The 23,051-nt window shown below is 41.0% G+C and overlaps 1 protein-coding gene across 1 annotated transcript in view; it reads left to right on the forward strand.

Moving 5' to 3' along the window:
* The first annotated feature begins 924 nt into the window (after positions 1–924).
* The window catches only part of EML6 (EMAP like 6), a 273,438-nt gene continuing 251,311 nt past the window's right edge, over positions 925–23,051 (forward strand). The window contains exon 1 of the mRNA XM_077772351.1: positions 925–1,121. Coding sequence (XP_077628477.1) covers positions 925–1,121 — 197 coding nt within the window. The remainder of the gene's footprint in view (positions 1,122–23,051) is intronic.

The following is a 23,051-nucleotide window of genomic DNA, read 5'->3' on the forward strand; positions in this document are numbered from 1 at the left end:
TTTCGTTTTCTCCAATTCAGAAAAATCTTTTATGACGCTTGCACTTGGAGTTGCTGATTAGTGAGAACCGCTAAGTTCTTCATGTTTTTTTTTTTTTCGGCCAAGAAAGGTTTCACGGAGGATGTGATTTTAAAATACTTACAATGACAACTAATTGAAGCATCTAAAAAATGACCATTGCACATTCACCCTGGCTTGATGGGGAAACAGCAAGTATTCTCTTCAATTCGTATCAGCAACCAGAAGCATTTAAGGCATATTTCATATCATTAAGAAAGCGGATCTGGAGGGAGAAGGGGAATAGTTGACAATTTTTTAAAAAAGAAAAAACTTGGTTTAGTTTGGTGATCATTTTCTTGGGCTGGTGACTTATACAAAAAAATCTGTTTCTTTTTTTCTTTTCTCCCGCATCCTGGGAATAGACTGTCAGTTTCGGATCCAAGGATGGTGATGGCAAAGCATACCCGGGTTCTCTGTCGAATCAAAGCTGCCACAGAATAAATCCCGTTGCCTGCCGCGAAGCCCCCACGCACTGCAAACTTCAGTGAGCGAACTGGGTAGTCAGTGTTTGGATATGCAGATCCCTGATTTAAAAAGCGGGGTGACCCCCTCAAGAACCTCTCCTGGGGGCCGAAGCCCGCAGGTGCAGTGAGGCGTGCGCGTGCGGGTGCTGGCGCCCGCGAAGACGCCTGGCCCGGGGAGAGGGAGCCGGGGCGCCCGGCGGGGTCTGGCGGCCGCGCACTGGCGGCTCGTCTCTGGCGGCGGCGGCGGCGGAGGAGGGTGGGNGAAATCAGCGCCCAGCGCTGCACACTGAGCCCTTGCAGGTCCTCAGCACCCCGAGTCTTGGCGAGGACAGACCCGGCGCGCCGGGGCCGAGTACCCGCGAGCGGGGGGCCTTGGGGGGGCGAGTGGGGTCGGCTTATCATGGCGGATCGGACAGCTCCCAGCTGCCAGCTCCGGCTGGAGTGGGTGTACGGGTACCGGGGTCACCAGTGCCGCAACAACCTGTACTACACGGCCGGCAAGGAGGTGGTCTACTTTGTGGCTGGCGTCGGGGTGGTTTACAACACCCGAGAGCACAGCCAAAAATTCTTCCTGGGACACAACGACGACATTATCAGGTAAGGGGGTGGCCCGAGGTCGTGGGGAGGGGTTGGTATGGAGATTGGAAGGGTGGAGAGAAGGACGACCAACCTAGCTTTGCTGGGGTCAGATGCAGGAGCCTCCTGAAGTAAAGGATGGTCTCTGGAACTGCACGGAATCACAGAAGGGCTGCTGATTCTAAGGCTATGGCACACACAGGGTGGGGAGTGCAAGTGGGGAGGGAGAGATCTCTTTCCTCTTTATTCCTCTGGAAGGCTTTTCAATCTCTAAGGAGTTGAGTGTCCTGATGCTTTTTTGGTGTTCATTTCTGCTACAAGTGGAAGGATCCCGGGTAACCGTCAAACACTTCTTCCTGCCTTAACTAGGTAAATGTAGGACCAGTCATCTAAACTGTGGGTGTCCTCTTTGGCAGGGTCCTCAGTAGGTTCCTCAACAAGCAAGGGAGTTTTTAAAAATCTAGAAGAAATTTTGCTACAGGTAATTTGGAATCTTCACCCCAGATGCTTTGAAACTGGAAAATTTCTGTAGGGGGTGGGGAGTTTGTTCTCTAATATTTAACTTGGCAGTGTTTTAATGCCAAAAAGCATATTTATACACTAAATGGATGCTTCCACAACAACACTGAGGTTATAAGAGGCTGGCAGCTGCAGGGCTACAAAATCCTACCATTCATCCCCCAGAATGACCAACATCTGCTGGTGAATGGCCCAGACTGATTAGAAAAACATGATTGGATAAATAGCCATTTTAAGGGGCTCTCCCCATTAAATTTTAGAGGGGCATATTTTGATTCTTGGCCCTGTCCTCCCATCTCTGGACCAGACAGACGCATTTTCTTCCAGCTCTTGTCAGCTGCTTGTGAGACCAAACAAGGTGTGGTCCAGATGCTGTTCACAGGGAATCCCATTCAGCCTTGGGCAGTCAAGGAAGATTTCCATATGGGAGCCTCACCCACAGGGCTCCTGACTTGCTGAGGATAGACTACAACTGACAGGGACCATATTTGTCCCTTCCAAACTTGTGTGTTCATTGATGTAGAACAACTTCTATCACATTTTCAGAGTATTACCACTTGTGCTCTAAGTTTGCCTTGCAGAGTGAAATAAATGGTTATGTGGTGTAATGTTAATAGTTTTGATTTCTCCTTGGGGAGAATGGTTCAAACATGTTGCTGCCTCTCCCAATGCTGTGCTTATTCTAGAGCCCCCCTTTTTTTCCTGAGCCCTAAAGTTGAAAAATTGTCGCACAATGTAAAAACTTAATATTTGAAAATACGGTAAGGTATATAGTTTAAGAGAATCTTTTGACTTTTAGGAAATGAAGGTTTTAAGTATTAGAATCTCTGTTCTTCCCAAGATTCGGTGGAACTGACATGTAAAACTTTCTTTGTGTCATATATGAGAAAATCGCTTTCTTTTTTGCTCCCTGATACAATAATGGTTGTGATTGGGGCATCTCTCCTAGATCTGTCCTGGAGATTTTGCTTCTCTGATCGCCAGGCTGATTATTGAAGTCACAGGTGCAAATGATTAAAAGGGACTGGTGAAAAGGTTAGATGTTTAAAAATTTAAGCCTATTATGTTTTCCCTCTGTCTTTCCTAATGCGGTGCTTTCCATTACACCATCTAAAGAAGATGTAGTCCTTTGGGGTAAGGGAGAGAGTGGCAATTAAACAGAAAATTCCCTGAGGTTAAATAATATTATTTTGACAGCTCACTGAACTACTTTGAGGATTGGAACTCCTAATCTTAATTTTTTTCTCTAATAGGAAAAAAAAAATGAAATGCACTGTTGGAGCTGAAGGTGAGAAAAGGGTGGAGTTGCAGTAAAGCTCTGTTCTGACAGGCAGCTGGACTAGAGGGGTTGCCATGATACATGGCTTAGTGAAACACTCAGATTTGAAGGAAAGATGAAGGAAGTTGTTGATATAACTGGGTTTGCAGGAAGCCTCAAGTGATGAAAACACGAAAAACCGATTTAGCTTCTGTCTATTATGAAGATAGTTGTATCTTTACACTGAATAGTGGCATAGTGGTAAGCCTGCCTGCAGAGACTGGACTTTATTGCTAAATGTTTTGTAATATTTGGGTCTGAGTATACACAGGTGAGCAGGATTCTTTAATATCCACGTATGGCATTGCTTATAGGAATAAAATGATGTCCAACAGATTAAAAAACACAAACCACAGATCATTTTGTAATTAAGAGCTGTAAAATTAGACAATTGGTGCTGTTACTTTGCTTTATCATGTGTGTGTGCATATATATGCATATATATATATATGCACACACACACATATATATGTCTCTATATATCGTTTTTTGGTGAATGCAGTACACAAACCACATTTGTTTTTATCCTTAGTATGTGAGACTCTTAAGTGCCATTTCTTTCCTAATTTTATTCCCTGAAACACACTCAATATTTCAAGTTAGTATTGTAAATTGCTGGGAATATTCGTGTATTAACTGTGGATGTGGACAGAAAAATTATACTGTTTTATCTTTATGAATTTCAATTCATCTCTCCACGTTCCTGTTACACTACTGATTTTCTACTTAACATATTGCAGTTAGCTATTGAATGAGGAGCACTGTAGCTAAGGTTTTAGTGCAGAAGTGTTTTGGGTTTTTGGAAACTACATGAATGTCCAAGCTCCTAACTCTTGATTCCAACAAATGAGATAATGTAAGTAATTGTCTTTTTCGTTTTTGCCTTAGCTTGAAAGATATCTTCATAATGCATGTATTTCCTACCGCTTTATTTATTATACTACTTTCTCTAGAATATTAATTAGAAAGCAGCCTAACAAATATTGATACCACACTCCATTTTATAAAAACGTGTGATCTCTGAGCTCACAATGAACTTTAATAATAATGTAGGATTTGGCCAGAGCTCATTAGAGCTTAAGCATATGTGCCCTCCTGATCTGAAAGACTATGTGTTTAGGTCAGATTTTTTAAAACGTTGATATGTGAAACATAATGTGATTTATTGGATGTGTAGGCTTAGTTTTATTTTTTTGAATGATTACCCTTCAATACAGATAACAGATTAGAGGATGATGCCATATTTTAGCCCTGATAACACTGTGACGGGACAGGCAAATACTAAATGCAGTGTGCTCTCAGACTAGCACCAGGGCTCAGATCAGGCTTACAGGCAAGGCTGGTGATAGAAACTGGAATAATTACTAACTTGGCTTCTACTTCAGGTAGCAGATCATGACACAGAAATGGAGTAAATGAAAGAAAAGGTCATGAACACATTTGCTCTGTGTCACCTCCCTTCCATTTTCAGTGATTCCATTTAAGACATTTATCTCCTTACTCTGGATTGATGTATTGTTTCAGATTAGTTCCCTGTCTCCATTTTCCCTTTTCTTTTTTTCCCCACTCCCTTTTGCAAGGGAGGCTTTTCTACAGGACTCTTTTAGGGGAAAGTGTATTGACTTTGCTCACACTCACTTAGGAACCCCACTGTGCTGTTTCATGGAGTCATCCCAGTGAATGGCTTGACCACTCAGGGCTTTGTTTATTTGTGAAATGGAGGTAATAATACCTTAATTGCAAATTGTAACCTTTGGAAGTAATGTATGCAAATGGTTTAGCCTGGGATCTTCAATAAATGCTCTTAGTGGTGGTGGTAGCGGTATTTAATCAAAAGCACACACTTAAAACACAAACAAAACAAATTCTTCATTGTCCACAGCCTGACAACTCTGTAGCTTTCCATTCCCTCTGGCGCTAACCCACCTTTCTACTCTTATTTCTTTTTTTTTAATTACATATAGTTTGCTTCCCACATGCCATTTAATAAGATTGCTTTGTCCCTTCCTGCCTCATACTAGAATGATTTATCTTCCCATCAATCTTCTTCCCAACAATGGCACAGTGATGGGTTGTCACACGGACGTGATTTTAAACTTAGATCTGCCACTGGTTTGGTGACTTATGGAAATTACTAAACCTCTGTGAGCTTCCACCGTCATCCGTAAAACAGCTTCTCATCTATAAATTGAGGACTTAAAGGTATCTACCTGGTGGCTTGTGGAGATTACATACAAGGTGCCCCGCAGTGTTTGGCAAACAGTAAGTGCCCGCTGCAGGGGGCCTGTAGTCCTGCATGGTCCCATCTGCTATTTTACCACTCCCAGGAGACCTCATACCATCCTTAGATGAAGGCTTGCCTTGCATTCCTAAAGTTTTGCATCTTTCATGGCCAGTGCTGCTCACTTAATATGTATCATTTAGTACCATTCTTTCATTCTGAATATTTTCATTAATAAGTATATTTAAGATCTTTGAGGATGAGAATACATTTAGTAACCAGAGTCAACATTTTTTGAGTGTAGACTCAGCACTAAATGTATGTACACATTTACCTCATCCATCTCCTCTGCATCCTCATGACATTGCTACTGTTGTTAGCCCCAGTATACTGATGAGGAAAGCAGGGCACAGAGATGGTAAGGATCTTGCCCATGGTCACTATTTAGCAGGCTCTCAAGTGGGAATTGGAACCTGAGTCTGATCCCAAAGCCCAAAGTTATTGCTTCATTGTTTAACAAACTCTCTCTTTTTCTCAGGTGCTGTGGTCACCACCACTGTGCCTTGTTTCTAACGAGTACTTAGGGAGCTTTTTGCTTCTTGTAACTCTGTTTATCAGTCTGGTGGTTTATTCAGGAGGATTTGAAGCAGATTGCTACAACTCAGTCTAGAATTGGAACCATGTTCATGTTCACTTCAGGAACATTACGAGCTTTGAAACAATGACCTGAAACAATGATATACTGGAGGTATTCTTTAAAAATTAAGTTAAGTCTCAGTTGTGACGTGGCTAAAATAATTGGTGCTGCAAATACAGTTACACTTGTTGAATTTGAAAAGAGGTTTCTAACAGCCATGGCTAGGTCTAGAGGGTTGAGTAAAACAGGTTCACATGAAGGCCTGGAGATGTGATTTCATATTCATTGACCATTTTGAATAAGGGAAACACAGGGGTAACTACAAAGAATTAAGACCATATTGAGTTGAGTGCCTGTTCTGTATCAGAAATAAATAAATATGTGTGTGTGTGTGTATTTCATCTCCTTGCATTTCCCTCTCCCCCAACTCTGAGAGATAGTCTTCTCATTTCACTCTGAGAGGGGAAAGACTCTGAGAAGGAAAAAGATTTAAACAAGGTTAACTCGGTAGTCAGTAGTACCATCAGCTCTTTGTTCGATCCTGTTCATTTGCAAGAGCATGAAGTGAAAGATTTTGATGGAAGTTTATGATCTGTTCACAAATGATCTTATTATTGTTATTCTTAAGCTATAGTGTTTTTGGTGGTTTTTATTAACATTTATTTATTCCCTAAATTATGTACATTTTACCTGTTTATTCATCAAACACTCATTTAATTTCTAGAAGGTACCAGGCACAGGGAGCGCGGCAGTGAACTAGACCACATTCTTGCCTCCATTCTAGTGGGGGAGGCCAACAGTGAATGAACAAGAAGACACAGTGAATATAGATTATAAAAAGTACTGAGAAGGGAATGATCATAGGGAGGGACTGGGTTGGTGGATGCTACTTGTCACAGAATTCCAGAGCAGCTCTCTAGGGAGATGGCATTTGAGCAGAGACCTGAAGGATGAGATGGGGCAAACAAGTGAAGATGGCATGGTGGGGAGAGGTTACATGCAAAGGCACCAGGGTGGGGAGGAACTTGGTGTACCCAGAATTCTGGTGTAGATACCCAGAGAAGGATCAAGGTCATTGTAATTCTCATCCAAGTCATTAATGCGTCAGGGGTCTTGATACCATATGTCCTAGATTTCACTGGACAGTCACAAATATTCCATTCAATTATTGTGGTAGGTATACTTGTTCTTATCATATCATGGGTCTCTACTTTTAATTTAGAATATATGACTATGTTTTTATTTAGAAAATATGGTTACTCCATAAAGGGTCGTTGTTTGAAAAACATCGTACCAGAATATACTCTCTTACAACGAATGATATTGGTCCCACAGGCAATGGTCAATTGGAATGTAGCTTATACTGTGGTAACTGAAAAACTGTATTGTGGCAGCATCTCTAAGCAGAGTTGTCCTAGGGCCTCTCCTACCCACCAGGATTTGGATCTGAACACTTTTGTAGGTGACATTTTTGCCACCGAAAGAAGGAAGCTGCTGGGAAGGAAGGCTGATTTGCTGGCTTTGTTTCTGGAACTTCCTCTTCCTGAAGCCATATGGAAAGCCATCCGTAAGCCACCAGACTATACATCCTCAGGAGTCAGGCTCCTCTTGAAGGTTTAACCCGTGTTTGTCATATGTGGATTTGTCTTAAGTATAATTAAAATGGTTGAGAGCAAACATTTCTTCAAATATCGTTGTTCATTGGATTCACCTGAGCCCTTGCTAAAATCTAAATTCTGAATCAGTGAATCCTATATGAGGCCTGACAGCCTGCATTTCTAACCAGCACCCAAATGATGCCAGTGCTTTTGGTCCACAGGCCACAGCAAGATTTTAGGGACCTCATTGGTACGTTTCAGAACTCAGTCGACCAGTGTTTGTTTTCAACCCACATGATATTGCCAGTTGGTGAAATAGACTTTTTTTTTAAGTTTATTTATTTATTTTGAGAGAGGGGAGAGAGAGCACTCACATGTACACAGGGGAGGGGCAGAGAGAGAGGAAGAGAGAGAGAGAATCTCAAGCAGGCTTCACACTGTGAGCGCAAAGCCCAATGCAGGGCTAGATCTCATGAACAGTGAGATCATGACCTGAGCTGAAATCAGAAGTCAGACATTTAACCAACTTAGCCACCCAGGTGCCCCATGAAATAGACTTTTAATAATATATGTAATCTATACATTTATTAAATTCTTAAATTAAGAGAATTACTGTTTTCATTAAGGTGATACATAGCCCCGTATTCTAAATTCGCCAGAAAGAACCAAGCAGGCACTGGTTGGAACAAGTTAAGGAGATGGTGAGCTTGTCCCTGTGGGCAGTGGACAAGTGTGTCCACAGCCTTCATGTAGACATATGTTTTCCACTCTCTTGAGTGTATACCTAGGAGTGGACTTGCTGAATCATATGGTAACTCTATGTTTAACTTCTTGAAGTACTGCCAGATTGTTTTCCAAAATGATGTATAATCCCACCAGCAATGTCTGAGAGTGCCAATTCTTCCACGGCCTTGCCAACAGTTGTTATGTCCTGTCTTTTTTGATAATAGTCATCTTCCTGGGTGTGAAGTAGTATCTCATTGTGATTTTGGTTTTCATTTCCCTAATGACTAATATTATTGATCATCAGTTCCTAAATTTATTGACGATTTGTATATTTTCTTTAGAGAAAATATCTATTTAAATCCTTTACCCATTTGAATTGTTTTTTTATTCTTGGGTTGTAAAAATTCTTTATATATTCTGAATATAAGTCCCTTTTCTGATATGTTATTTGCAAATATTTTCTCCCATTCAGTGAGTTGCCTTTTCACTTTCTTAATGGTGTCCTTTGAAGCACAAAATTTTAAATTTTGATGCCGTTCAATTTCTTTCTTTTTTCCCTTTGTCCCTTTTGCTTTTGGTGTTAAACTAAGAAACCATTGCCTAATGTAGGGTCGTGAAGATTTAGGCCTATGTTTTCTTCTAAGAGTTTTAGCTTTGACATTTTGGCAGATGATCCATTTTCATTTAATTTTTATGTATTGTGTGACGNTCCTAGCCTCATTTTTTTGCATGTGGCTATCTAGTTGTCCCAGCACTATTTGTTGAAACGCCTGGTTTTCCCCCATTGAATTCTCGTGGATGTCTCTAATCCTTGAATCACCTGGTAGAGGGCCCATTGTTTTCATATAGAAGACACTGAACATTTGGAGACCCAGAAACTGTGAAACAGTCATTAAAAAGATTAACCGAGAAGTAATAGAAATTTGAGGCTTTGGTTGCTATACTGTTTGAAAAGGTGGTGTTAGAAACTGTAAGGATATTAAGATTTTTATATATTTAAAGAACATAACTATATTTATACTTTGAGGAGGCTGTNGTGCAGTAGTTAGTAACTGCTGGTTTAGGAACCACCAACAGTCTATATATATACATACACACACACACACACACACACACACACACACTATATATATATATATATATATATACATTGTTTACTTCTAAATATTCTTGCTTTTTAAAAATAAATTTCCAGCCTTCATCCTTGCTGCTGGAGACAGATCTACTGAGGCAGCAGGAGGGAAAGCAGGGGGAATAGTCAGTGAATGTGAATGTACCCCTTGACCTCTATACCTTTTTCAGTTCATTCATTTCTTCCCCCAGTGGGAAGTAGGCACCTGGGTGATCTCAACCTGGAAGTTGAAGTATTCCACAATTACCCCCTAGTTGGTTTTTTTGTTTTTTGTTTTTTGTTTTTGCCACCCCTCTTACCGTCAGTACAAAGGAGGGGAATGGCAGGCCAGCAGTACCTCCCTGAGATGAAAGGATCTTTCTCCTGCCTGGTAGTAGGTAATATGTTGGTCATATAGTTATTCTAAAGCTATTGAGAATTGTCATAAGGCATGAGGATTCTTGTTAAGTTTAGCTGCTCTTAAACAATGTCATTTTTCTTTGTTCATTGGGAATTGGTTTTATGGGTGAGAATAAAACAAGATCCACAAATGACAGAATACCTTCTAAATAAGCAATCAGTTTCAAGACAAGCTTTTTCAAAGAAATCCAATCAAGGAGAGGATCATAAAGTGACAAGAGAATCTTTTGGAACTCAATTATAGGCAGTGTGTCAGGGCTTTCAGGCATTGTGTGGTTATTAGGGAGCTAGTCTTTCCCTAGGTCTTTCTCTTGTAAGAATCACAGGGATTCATACCTCTGCCTTTCTCTGGATAATATATGCTTTGATTTTCTGTAACTGCAGACTGGCTTCTTAACTCAGTGGTCCCTTTTGCACAGAGTCATCCCTCTCCAAAATTCATCTTGGCCCCTCAGCACACATGACTACCTCGGTCCTATAATACTGGTTGAATTGATTGATATTTTGAGTCTTAATTTCAAAATTCCAGGAAAGAGAATCTAATTGACTTACTATTGGTCACCATGTCCACCCAGTCCAATCAGCTGTAGCCTAGAGGGTGGGACCATGTTTCAAAGGGCTGCCCCTTTAAGAAAGTTTGTCTAAGATGACCTCATACTCAGTGGGGAAGAACTGAGAGCTTTCCTCCTAAGGTCAGGAACAAATCAAAGATGTCCATTCTCATCACTTTTATGCAACATGGGACTTCAGCTGGAAGTCTTAACCACAGCAGTCAGATTACAAAAAGAAATAAAAGGTATCCAAATTGGTAAGGAATAAATAAAGCTTTCACTATTTGCAGATGCCATGATACTATATATAGAAAACCTTGAAAACTCTGCCAAGGAACTATTAGAACTGATAAATAAATTCAGTAAAGTTGCAGGATCAAAATTAATACACAGAAATCGGTTCTTTCTGAAATACACTAATAACAAAGCACCATAAAGAAAAATTAAGAAAATAGTTCCATTTACAATTGCACCAAAAATAATAAAATACCTAGGAATGACCTCACCAAAGAGGTGAAAGACCTGTACTTTGAAAACTATAAAGCACTGATGGAAGAAACTGAAAATGACACAAACAAAAGGAAAGTCATTCCATGCTATTGGATTGGAAGAACAAATATTGTTAAGCTGTCTGTACTACCCAAAGCAATCTACGTATTTAATGCAGTCCCTATCAAAACACCAACAGCATCTCTCACAGAGCTAGAATAAACAATCCTAAAATTTGTATGGAACCACAAAAGACCCTGAATAACTAAAGTAACCTTGAAAAAGAAAAATGAAACTGGAGGTACCACAATTCCAGACTTCAAATTATGTTATAAAGCTGTTGTAATGAAAACAGTATGGCTCTGGCACAAAAATAGACACATAGATCAGTGGAACAGAATACCAAGCCCAGAAATAAACCCACAATTATATAGTCAATTAATCTTTGATAAAGGAGGCAAGAACATGCAATGGAGAAAGGACAGTCTCTTCAACAAATAGCGCTGGGAAAACTAGACAGCAACATGCAAAAGAATGAAACTGGACCACTTTATTATATCATACATGAAAGTAAACTCAAAATGGATAAAGAACCTAAATGTGAGATCTGAACCCATAAAAATCCTAGAAGAGAGCACAGGCAGTAATTTCTCTGATACTGGCTGTAGTAACATTTTTCTAGTTATGTCTCCCGAGGCAAGGGAAATCAAAGCAAAAATAAAGTATTAGGATTACATCAAAATAAAAAGCTGCACAGCAAAGGAAACAACTAATAAAACTAAAAGACAACATACTGAATGGGAGAAGATATTTGTAAATGACATCTGATAAAGGGTTAGTATCCAAAGTATATAAAAAACATAACTCAGCACCAAAGCCCCTACTATAATCCAATTAAAAAAAGCAGAAGACATGAATAGACATTTGCCAAAGAAGACCCACAAATGGCCAGTAGACACCATGAAAAGATGCTCAACATCACTCATCATCAGGGAGATGCAAATCAAAACCATAGTGAGATGTCACCTCACACCTATCAGGGTCGCTAAAATCAAAACACAAGATAATGGGACACCTGGGTAGCTCAGTTAGTTGAGCATCTGGCTCTTGATTTTGGCTCAGGTTATGATCTCACAGATTGTGAGTTTAAGCCTCACATTGGGCTCTATGCTGACAGCATGAAGCCTGCTTAGGAATCCCTCTCTCCCTTTCTCTCTCTGTCCCTCCCCCACTCAAGGTCTCTCTCTCTCTCTCTCTCTAAATAAATTAACTTAAAAAAATTCTCTTCCTCTGCCCCTCTCTCCCACTTGTACTCACTCTATCTCTAAAAAAGCCCCAAAACAAAACAAAAAACAATTAAAGCAAAACAAAACAAAAAAACCCAACACAAGACAAAACAAGTTGGTGAGGATGTGGAGAAAAAGGAAGCCTCATGGACTGTTGGTAGGAATGCAAACCGGTACAGCCACTGTGATAAACAGTATAGAGGGTCCTCGAAAAATTAAATATAGAACTATCATATGATTGGTCTAGTAATTGCACTACTGGTATTTACTCAAAGAATATGAAACACTAATTCACCGGGATATTTGTACCCCTGTGTTTATTGCAGCATTATTTACAATAACCAAACTGTAATAGCAGCTCAAGTGTCCCTCAATAGATGAATGGATAAAGAAGAGATGGTATTGATATACAATGGAATAATATTCAGCCATGAAAACTAATGAAACCTTTCCATTTGTAATGGCATGGATGGATCTAGAGGGTATAATGCTAAGTGAAATAATCCAGTCAGAGAAAGGCAACTACCATATGCTTTCACTCATACATGGCATTTAAGAAACAAAGAAGCAAGCAAAGGAGGAAAAAAAGAGAAAAATTAAAAGACAGACTCTTAACTATAGAGAACAAACTGATAGTTACTAAAGGGAAGATGAGTGGGGGATGGGTAAAATAGGCAAAGGAAATTGGGAATACACTTGATGAGCACTAAGTAACATGGAAGTATTGAATCACTATACTATACACCTGAAACTAATATAACACTATGTTAACTATACTGGAATTGAAATTTTAAAAAAATGAAAGATTGCCTAATAAGGGAGGTATAGCCTGAGAAGGAAAAAATAGCAGCTCTACTAGACGAGGTAGATAAGAACAGGTGGCAAATGATTTCTTGATAGAAAAAAAAAAAACGGACAGTGATGAGAAATACCGAGTCAAAGGCAAGAAAAGGTAAGGAAAGGGGATATTAAGAGGGCTTACGTACAAAATGTTGATGATAAAGAGACACCTCGGTGGCTCAATGGGTTGAGCTACTGACTCTTGATTTCAGCTCCGGTCATGATCTCAAAGTGGTGGGATCGAGCCCCGCATCAGGCCCCGTGTTGACTGTGGGGCCTGCTTGGGATTCTCTATCACCCACTCTCTTTGCCCCTCCCTGACTTGTGTGTGTACTTGCTCTCTCTCAAAATAAGTAATATTTTTAAAAAACACACAAAATATTGGTGATATGATATATCATGAAATTTTCAATTCTCATAAGAGGCTATGCTAGGGTGTGTCTAGGGAAAGCTGTCCAATGGCTTGGTGACCACAGCCTCAGAGGGTAAAGTGGACATCCACAATATTCTGTATTGTGAGGACTACTACGCAGTAGTAGTAGTCAGTGCTGTTGAGAGTATTGTCTCCCTGCTGGGATCTGGTGGTAAAGGGCAGAGGAGAGTATATGGGAATGGGGGCTGATGCCAGCAGGTACGAGGGAGGTGGCCAGATGGCACTCACAGGAGCGGCTGCTGTGGGGCCTGCAAGGTGATGTTGCTGGCACAGCTCTTTACCAGTCGGTGAAGAAACATTTTCATACTGTTTACTAGCACACTTATTGGTACACATTTGCTGAACACCAGCCCTGGCCACAAGTGACATGAGTGGACCCTTAGATGATTTTGTGAGGTTGACCATCTAGCAGGTATTGAAAACACATCTTCCTAAAGCCAGACTTAAACTCTACTTAAGGCTCCTTGTTGCACAGGCAAGGTTCAGGCTCCTTTCTCAGAGTTTCCAAGGCTTACTACAGTCTGGTGCCTGGCTCCTCCTTCAGGCTGATGTTCCTCCCCGCCCCAACCCCCCCAATCCTAACATCGTCTAGCCACAACAAACTGCTTGCCATTCCCTGAGCCTGGCTTCCTATTTTGTTTATCTTCATCTTTGCATGTGCCATGTTGGCTGCCTGAAATGACTTCTCTGCTTGTACAGTCTCTTTCTTCCTTCAATGTCAGTGTAGTGTCATCTCCCCCAAAGCCTTACCTGACACTAAAGGGCCTATTTTAGGCCCTTTTTTCTCTATACGTCCAGGCCACAGTGCAAGTGCCTGCCTTCTGAAGTCATTGGAATGTGTTGTGTTTGTTGACTTACTCATCTCTCTCCCTTACAGATCTTGACTTACAGATCTACATAGATCTGAGTACTGAGTGTGTTTGCTTGTGTTGCACGTGTTGTGGGCTTAGCAAGTGCTTAACATATTTTTATTTGCTGTTAGTTCTTCATATGTCAAATTATTTGGAAGGAGTGAGGTGTAAAATGAAGATGGTATTTCTATAGAACTCATTCTGTACATACTTTGCAAAGAGAAAATCCTGAAAATATATTGTCAGCTGGCATATAGAAGCAGGATTCAGAATGTTGTTTTTAAAAAATATTTGGATGGCAATAATGACCTGTGCTGCTCTTAAGTCAGACACCAAATCCTATTTTGGCTTCTTCCTTCTACTGTTTTCCTGGTCTAGATGGAAAATCTAGCCATTGAAGACAGAATCTGTTTTTCTACTGAACTATGTCCATGGATCTCATAAAGAATGAAACACTCTTTTTGATGACTTCAGATTTTTTACTGTGTTACGAGGAAAATATTGATTTATATCCCTTTAGATTTTGGAAACATTGTGGTCTTTTAAGCAACTTTTGAAAATACGATGGAATGTTTGTAACAAAGATGTTTGCAAAGATTGTAAAGTAACATCTGTTGGCTCTTCTTTCCCACTCCAGAAGAGTTTCACCCAAAAATACAGAAGTAGGCGTTCAAGGGCAGGCCTCCTGGGGAAAGTGACTTTTGAAGGATAAAAGCAGCTTGGCAAGCAGGTGGAATGGGAATCAGGCAGGGAAGGAACACCAAGGAGGGCACAGCTTGTGCAGAGGCTCAGGGGCTTGGGAGCAAGGTCTCCTGAAGGGAGAGGAAGTGGTTCAGTATTGCTGGAGTGAGGAAGATTCTGTGGGAGATGAAGCTGGATACATGGCCTGGGACTAGATCACGAAGGGATTTACAGCTCCTCCCAGGAATTATGGGGACCAGTGGGAGGATTTAAACAGGGTGAGACAAGGCCGATTTACATTTTAGGAAGATCGCTGAAGGCAGAGGATTTCTACTTTATTTATATTAACCTTTTCTTTGAGATTCCTCCCCATGCTTTTTTCCTTCAAGGCCAAACTTCTCAGAAGCAGGAACAAACACAGCATAGTACACGGGATGAGGTCCTTAGGGATCTAACAGGGCAGTGCCCTTGTCTCTAGCCAGATGGGTGACTTTAGGTATGGTGCTTAACATGGGCCTCATCTAAACATGAGCTGGCTGACTATGTGATCTCTTAGATCCTTCTAAAATCCTTTCTAATCAAAGTGAGCTGTCTCCATTTACTGCCTTCATATCCCTATTCACTCCTTAATGTAAAGAACTGATTTCTCCTTCTACCAGCCACTGCAGTCATTCTCTGAAGCAGCCCCAGTGACCTCCAGTGCTAAAGGAGGCCACATCCAGTTTAACCTCTTCACAACCTTGGATATGGCTAGCCAGCGTCTACTTGACAGCCTTCCTTTTCTCTTCTGGAGGTGGTAGCCCCTGGTTTTCTCCTACCTCTCTGACTGACCTTGGTCTTCTCTTCCCTAAACCCACCTTTTATGTTTAGGGGCCCCTCAGCATTCCTGCCCCAAATGCATGATCTGAGGGTAATCATGAAGAACACAAAATAAGGGACTTCCTTCAACACAGCTGACCTGTACTTTGCATGCATGCATGCATAAATAAAATAAAAAATAAATAAAAATAAATAAGTCATTCTCATAAAAGACAAAAGAGATTGTGGAGCAATTCCAGATTAAGAGAGACTAGAAAGATTCACCCTAGTGCAGTGTGAGATCCTGGGTTGGGGTGGGGAGGATGGTTACAAATGGTGGTACTGGGACAATTGGTGAGATATGATTAGGGGACCACATATTAGGTACTAGCAGGATTTGACTGTAGCAATGCAGTTATGTAGGAGAAAGCTCTTGTCTTAGGAGGTACGTGCTGGACTATTAAGGAGTGAAGAGCCGTGAAGGCTGCAAATTGCTCTCAACCATTTCCGTAACAGCAGCAGCAAACGTGACAACAATAATGTGTCTGTGTGTGTTTGAATGTGTGTCTGTGTTTGTGCTCCTCATGGCATCTCTTCTCTCCTCTTCTCATTCTGTGCTCGGAAAGAGTAAGACCTTTTACGTTGCCTCCTCCCTGCCTCCATCCTGGCCCTCACATTCTATTCTCAGCACAGCAGTCAGTTGACCTGGTTGCATTAGGAGTCGGGTCATGTCAGTTCTCTGCTCAGAATCCTCAGAATACAAGCCAAAGTCCTTATAATGGTCCTGTTAGCCTCTATGGGGAATTTAGCCTCCTGGAACCTCTGTGATCTAACCTATTTTCTCCCCATGCCTTGCCTTACTCCAGTCACACTGACCTCCTAGCTGCTGCTTGAAAACCCAAGTGCTTTTCTGCTACAGGGCCTTTGTGCTCACTGTGCTTTCTGTCTGGTTCCTTCTTCCCCCAGACATCTATGTGACTTAACACACCTCCCTTCGTTACCTGCAAAATGTCATCTTCTCAGTGAGGCCTTTCCTGATTACCCTATTAAACATTCAGACACCTCTCCAACACATTCTTTATTATGCATCTCTGTTTTATTTTTCTCCTTAGTTCTTCTTTATTTTGTTCCCTGTTGTCTCTCTTTACTAGAATATAAGCTGTCTTTGGGCAAAACTGTTTTTTTTACTGCCCTGCCTGCAGTGCCCAGAATGTCGCCTGGTATGTAGAAGAAGCTTAATAAGTGATTTTTGAATGAATAAATGAATTACTTGTGTTTGTTCATTTAAGATACCCCCCCTTGGAATTTCTGCTTAGAATAGGACTTCCTTTTTGGATCTCCTTTGACAGACTGTGAAGCCAATGGATTCCACCTTAGAATAATGGGTTTGTTTGTTTTGTTCTATCCTTTGATCACAGTATAATATAGATACTGAAAAGTTCACATTTGGATCAGTCTTCACAAATTAATGCACCTATAAACCTCACCCACATCAAGAACCAGAATATTACTAGCATGACAGAGACCCCCTGGTTTTCTCTTCCAGCCGTAACCCCCACTGCAAAGGTAACCTCTATTCTGACTTTTAACAGTGTAGCTTAGTTTTGCCTAATGTACTTTGAAAAGGAATAGTACAGTATGCATTCGTTTGTGTCTGGCTCCTTTCAACCAACATTATATTCATAAGACTTATCTGTGTTTCTACATAATTATTCTCAGTTCCATACTTTTTATATTGTGTAGAAATACTATAATTTATTGATCCCTTCTACTGTAGATGGGCATTTGTGTGGATTCTAGTTTCTCTTGGCTACTATCGCCATTCTAGTACAAGTAAACATATATATGCAATGCCACACGGGAGTGGTATTTCTGGGGCATGGGGTGCATGATGGGTCGGTTTTGCTAGGCCTCCCAGTACAATTTTCCATAGTGCATACATATATCAATTTTTACTCTCACTATCACAGAATAATGTTTCCTAATACATATAATACACACCTAGGATTGTAAAGAAAATGAACTATTTTGAAATATAGTTATAAAAATATTTTTAATATGTCTTGATGTATTATATGTGTTTTATTAACTCATACAAATGAAGGGTATAGCAGCCTTAATTATGTATTTCAAGGTAGTAATGAGTATACATAGTGTTTGAGGGATCTGCTACAACTGTAATATAATATGAAAATATCTGTGATGTTACTGGTCTCAAGGTGACAGGTAGTACTAATACTACTCTAATTTGTTGCCTGTATTCTGAATGATAGTAAATACTAAAGTCTGTTACAAGCTGGTAACAGTAAAGATTTTTAGTAATTTCTAGTCCATCTGAGTACATAAACCTCCCTGAATTCTATTAAGGGGTACGTGGACTCCAGGTTAAGAACCCCTAGCTTAGAGGAACAAAAGTGATTTATACCAAAGCTCTCTTGAGTGTCTACTGTGTACCATTCACTGTGCAAGGTCCTGAGGACCCACCAGTGAACAATATACATCTCTTCTCAAGAAATGTATGATCATGAAGGCAATATTCATAAACGAACGAGCAGCTGGATATGGTGTGTTCAGTTCTATGATAGTTAGTCCAAAGTACATGAGAGCCTTAGGACATACACCTAACTCATTCATGAAAAGGAGTGATGGTCAGAGAAGGCTCTCTGGAGGAAGGAGAGTCATTAGATTTACGTTTTGGGCAGCTTACTTTGCAGTATGGATAATGGGTTAGTGCAGAGAGGAGGCATTTGGAGTTATGCAGGGGTGAGATCATTATGGTGGTATGAAAAGAATTGAATATATTCTGCAGATTCTAGATTCCTGGTGATTGGAGATAGGCAGTAGGAGAGAAAGAAGGTGTAAGGAAATAGTCTAGTTTCTCTCATAGTCACCTGGTTGGATGGTGGTTATTATTTCCTGAAATAGATTGAAGAGCAGATTCAAGATCAGGGTCAGCTTTGGACACAGTTAAATTGAGGTGTCTGTGGGATATCCAAGAGGTGATTATACATATGTATGTGTCCCTTGCTCAGGAGAGAGCCGTGGGAGTTGCAGTGAGCATGTAGGGGTGAGTGAAGTGACTCAGAGACCACAGGGAAGAAAGAGAAGAGGCCAGGGTCAGGATCTGAGGATGATCAGCTTTTAGGAGATCAGCAGAGAAAGTGGTGCTTGTGGCAGATGGGAACAGTCACGGAAGTAGGAGGAAAACCAGGCAACAGGGGTGCCCTGATGGCCAAGAGCAGAGAGGGTGTCAAAGAGACCTCAGTGGTTTGGAAAACCACTGGACTGGCTTTGAAAGATCAGTGATGAAATGCTTTTACTACACCAATAGTGGGAATGATTATTTTTCTCTGGGTTTTACTTTCATCTGTGTTTTAAACTTTCTGTTATAGCAGTTAGAATTCAGGGGTCATTTGCTTTTAGCTCTGCTTTTCTTCTTACATCTCCTTTATATATTTTGCTCATGCTCCAGTGAGTTTTATGCTGCAGTGATAGTAAGCAGTCATCTCTGGTTAATGACTTCTGTCTCAAGCTGACTCTAGCTCTTTTTTTTTTCCTTCACTATAAGAGATACTGTTACATTGCTTCTTGGTTAAAAAGCCTTCCGGGTCTATTCTGCATAGTAGACGTGAATACAATCACTTAGGCCAGACTGTTTTTCTATCTGAGAGCTTGCCCTGCTGACAATGAATTCACGAGTCATCCTTCTTGCCTGGAGTAATACTCAGTTTTTAGTCCGTAAGATAAAATGTAATGGAAGGGATAAAAACTCTAGAATGTTTTATAATTATTTTCTTCCCAAAATGTCACTTGGATTTTTATATAATCTATAGGAGGAAAGTGAGAGGATGTTCAATTAAATAAACATGTGTTTAGTGCTCACTGTGTAAATGACAGTGTGTGGGCCTCAGCAGTGACATTTATCTAAGCAGGAAACATTGAGTGCCTCTCGCTCCCTCCCTGTCTCATCTCCATTATCCAGTCAACCCCGCGTGAGGTTCATCATGTGCTCTGTAGCGTGCTGCTTCCGCCCTAGTTCATATCCGTGTTAGCTTTTGTCTGGACTGTTGAAGTAGCCTCTGATAGGTCTCCCCTGCCTCTGCTATCACTCCCCTACTCGATCCTCTGTTTGAAAACCTGGCTCAGCTTTTAAAAAGTACAGATGTGTGAGCTCACTTTTTAAAATTCTGATTTAGTAGGTCTGGCTAGGAGCCCCCCACCCCCACCCCCCCGCCAAGAAATTTTAAAGACTTTTCCCAAAGAAATACAGATGCAGGTGTATACAAATGTGTACACATGCACACACAATTTCCTTGCTCTGTCCATTAAGATGACTGGCAAGTAATGACACATCAATAGCAGGAACACACATAGCAGCCAGAATTTGGTTTCTAAATACCATTCTCCCCGCCTGAAGTCATAGCCTTTTACATAAAAAGCTGAGTCTAGGCCAGGGCAGGGAAGATGAGTTTGGAATAGCTTCTTGTGCCAGAAAGTACAACAATGCTCAAAGAATAGGGGGGGATATTAAAATGATGTAAGAACCAGCTTAAAGGGACTTCTACTGACCACAGCTGGGAAAATTCGAGCATGAATTATAAGCCATTGAATAAGATAAAAAAATGCATGCATCTGTATCGATATAAATAACTAATGGGGAGAAAAGAAAGCTCTTCTTTTTTAAAAAAAATTATTTTTGAAAGAGAGAGCAAGTGACGGGCAGAAAGAGAGAGAAAGACGGAGAATCCGAAGCAGGCTCCATGCTGTCAGCACAGAGCCTGATGTAGGGCTCAAACTCACAAACTGTGAGATCTTGACCTGAGCTGAAGTTGGACACTCAACTGACTGAGCCACCCAAGTACCCCAAGAGAAAGTTCTTTCTTTTTTTTTTTTTTTTAAACATTTTAATTTATTTTGGGGGGGGGGGCGCAGGAGCAAGCCTGATGCAGGGCTCGAACTTGTGAACCACGAGACTATGACCTGGGCCAAAGTTGGACACTCAACTGACTGAGCCACCCAGGAGACCTGAAAGCTCTTTCTTGAGTAGAACATCAACTATTAAATATAGATGGAATGATGTAGTTAGAAAATGAATAGGTGTTATGCCCAGTGATGAAAGCTTATTGAGGAACATGGTATTTACATAGTACTTCACCACATGATACTTACTAATTACAAAGGATGAACAGTAACTATAGTTACTATAGGAGAAACCTGGCAGACACCACCTTAACCACATGATCAAAGTTAACATTAATTATCAAAGTTAAAACGATAATTAATAATGAAAGTTAACATAATTAATAATGAAAGTTAACATAATTAATAATCGAAGTTAACACAATAATGACACAAACCAAGTTACTAAAATAAACAAACAAAAAAAAAACAACAAAAAAAAGAAAGCTTCCCAGGGGTGCCTGGGTGGCTCAGTTGGTTAAGTGTCCGACTTCAGCTCAGGTCACAATCTTGCAGTTTGTGAGTTCGAGCCCCACGTTGGGCTCTGTGTTAACAGCTCAGAGCCTGGAGCCTCCTTCAGATTCTGTGTCTCCCTCTCTCTCTGCCCCTCCCCTGCTCGTGCTCTGTCTCTCAGTGATAAACAAAAACATTTTAAAAAATTTAAAAAAGAAAAGAAAGCTTCCCAAAGTGGTTCCGAGTTCCAGAATTCCTGCACAATATAGACACTGAGATTATCCTTCAGAAGTAGAGATCTGATCTGTCCCTGCTTCAGAATTCCTGCTGGCTCTGTTGATTCTGGAATGGGCTTCAAACACTCGAGCATGCCCTGCCCCCCGCCTTTTTGCTATCATCTCTTACTACAACTCCACTGCCCACCCTTCCCCACCTTCATTGCCATCACCCATATTCTTTGCAGTAACTCAGATGGTTTGTTCTCTGTTAATGTCATGGCCCTGCTGCTTAGAATGCCCTTCCCAGTCTGTCTGTGGGGCAGTCATGTTATCCAAGAGGCAATTCCAACATACCATCTCTAGGAAGCTGGGGCTTCAGAGCCAGTTAGACCTAGGTTTGAATCTGTTTCTACCACGTATTGGTTGTCACCCAGCCAGTCTCAGCTTTTTCCTTGAGACCTACTGGTAGGTTACTGTGTGAATTCAGTGAGATAACGCATGTAAGGAACTTTGCAAAGTAAGTTAAAGAGAAATAGAGAAAAAGAGAGCTCACTAGGTGCTGAGTAAGTTTTAACAAAAACCCATACATATAAATATTTTACATATAAACATTTTCCCTGTAATCCTGCAAAAATTCAAAGGTATAACCACGTGGCTAGTAATTAACAGACCCGGTTTGAAACCCATTTCTATTGGACTCCAAAGCCACGCTCTTTCTCTTAGGTGGAGACAAGAAACCAGGAAGGACGGGAGAGAGTCACAATCACCTTAACTAAGTAGCCCAGTGTGAAAATGGTAAGTAGAGCGGGAGTCTCCAAGTCATCCCTTCATGGCAGGGTGCACTGGTCAGAGCAGGTGGGTGGGTGGAGACCCGGAGTGTACAGTGTGCGGGTGGCCGCCAGAATGGATGAGGGCGAGAGCCCTCTCACAGACGCTGGCTGAGTGCCGGCCAGGAGACACTTGTGATCGCCATATGTGTGACATCAAAGGACAGACGTGAAGTGAAAAGGACAAGGGCTTGAGATAGAACATGTAAGACACTTCGACCTTCAAGTTAGGAGGAGAAGACAAGGGGCACAAAGGCACATGCGAAAGAGTGGACAGACAGGAAGAAGGCAGGGAGTGCAGGGACTGGGCAGCACATGTGTTGTGGAAGGCTGGTGCTGAAGGGGGGGAGCGGCTTTAGAGCTCAGCAAAGACAGGGACCAGGATTGGGACTCAAAAGAGGTCAAGGGGAGAGCATTTTCACTCTAGTAGTGTGGGGGCAGGACCCAGATGGTTAGAGCAGTGAGTAAGAATGAACATGTGGAGGCAACAGCAAAATGTAGCCTAATTAGGGCTGCATTCCCACATACTTGGACAGATACTTTCTGGTACCTGGGAGATTAGAAGAGTCATCTTGCTCATAGGCACCTATTCTGGGAGACGAAACACCCCCAAAATGCCATCTGTTTCAGTAGGGAATACTGAATGAAGGTACGAGTGACCATCAACTGCATGTCTTCCTCCCAAACTATCCTTAACCAAGAGGCACATCTGCGTCAGTGGGGCAACAAATCAGACACTTGAAAATCCACTTATTGTTTTCTTTAGAAGAGGCTTGTGGTTTCATCTGGTTTTATAGACAAATATTATTTCGTTTCAAGACTTGTACAATATTCAGCTTAAATGCTTTAGACAAAAGAAGAAAAGAAGAAAGGAAAACAGGTATTTTTGTTGTTGCTTATCCTTACATTCTGTCAAACTGCAAGACTAAAATGAATTATAGGCTCAAATTTCACATAATTCAGAGCTTTTTTTTTTTTTTCTGGGCTAGAGTAGCTTTTCTCTTTAAGTCATCAC

The sequence above is a fragment of the Crocuta crocuta genome, unplaced genomic scaffold (assembly GCF_008692635.1).
Source record: "Crocuta crocuta isolate KB4526 unplaced genomic scaffold, BGI_CrCroc_1.0 scaffold830, whole genome shotgun sequence".
Taxonomy (NCBI): Eukaryota; Metazoa; Chordata; class Mammalia; order Carnivora; family Hyaenidae; genus Crocuta; species Crocuta crocuta.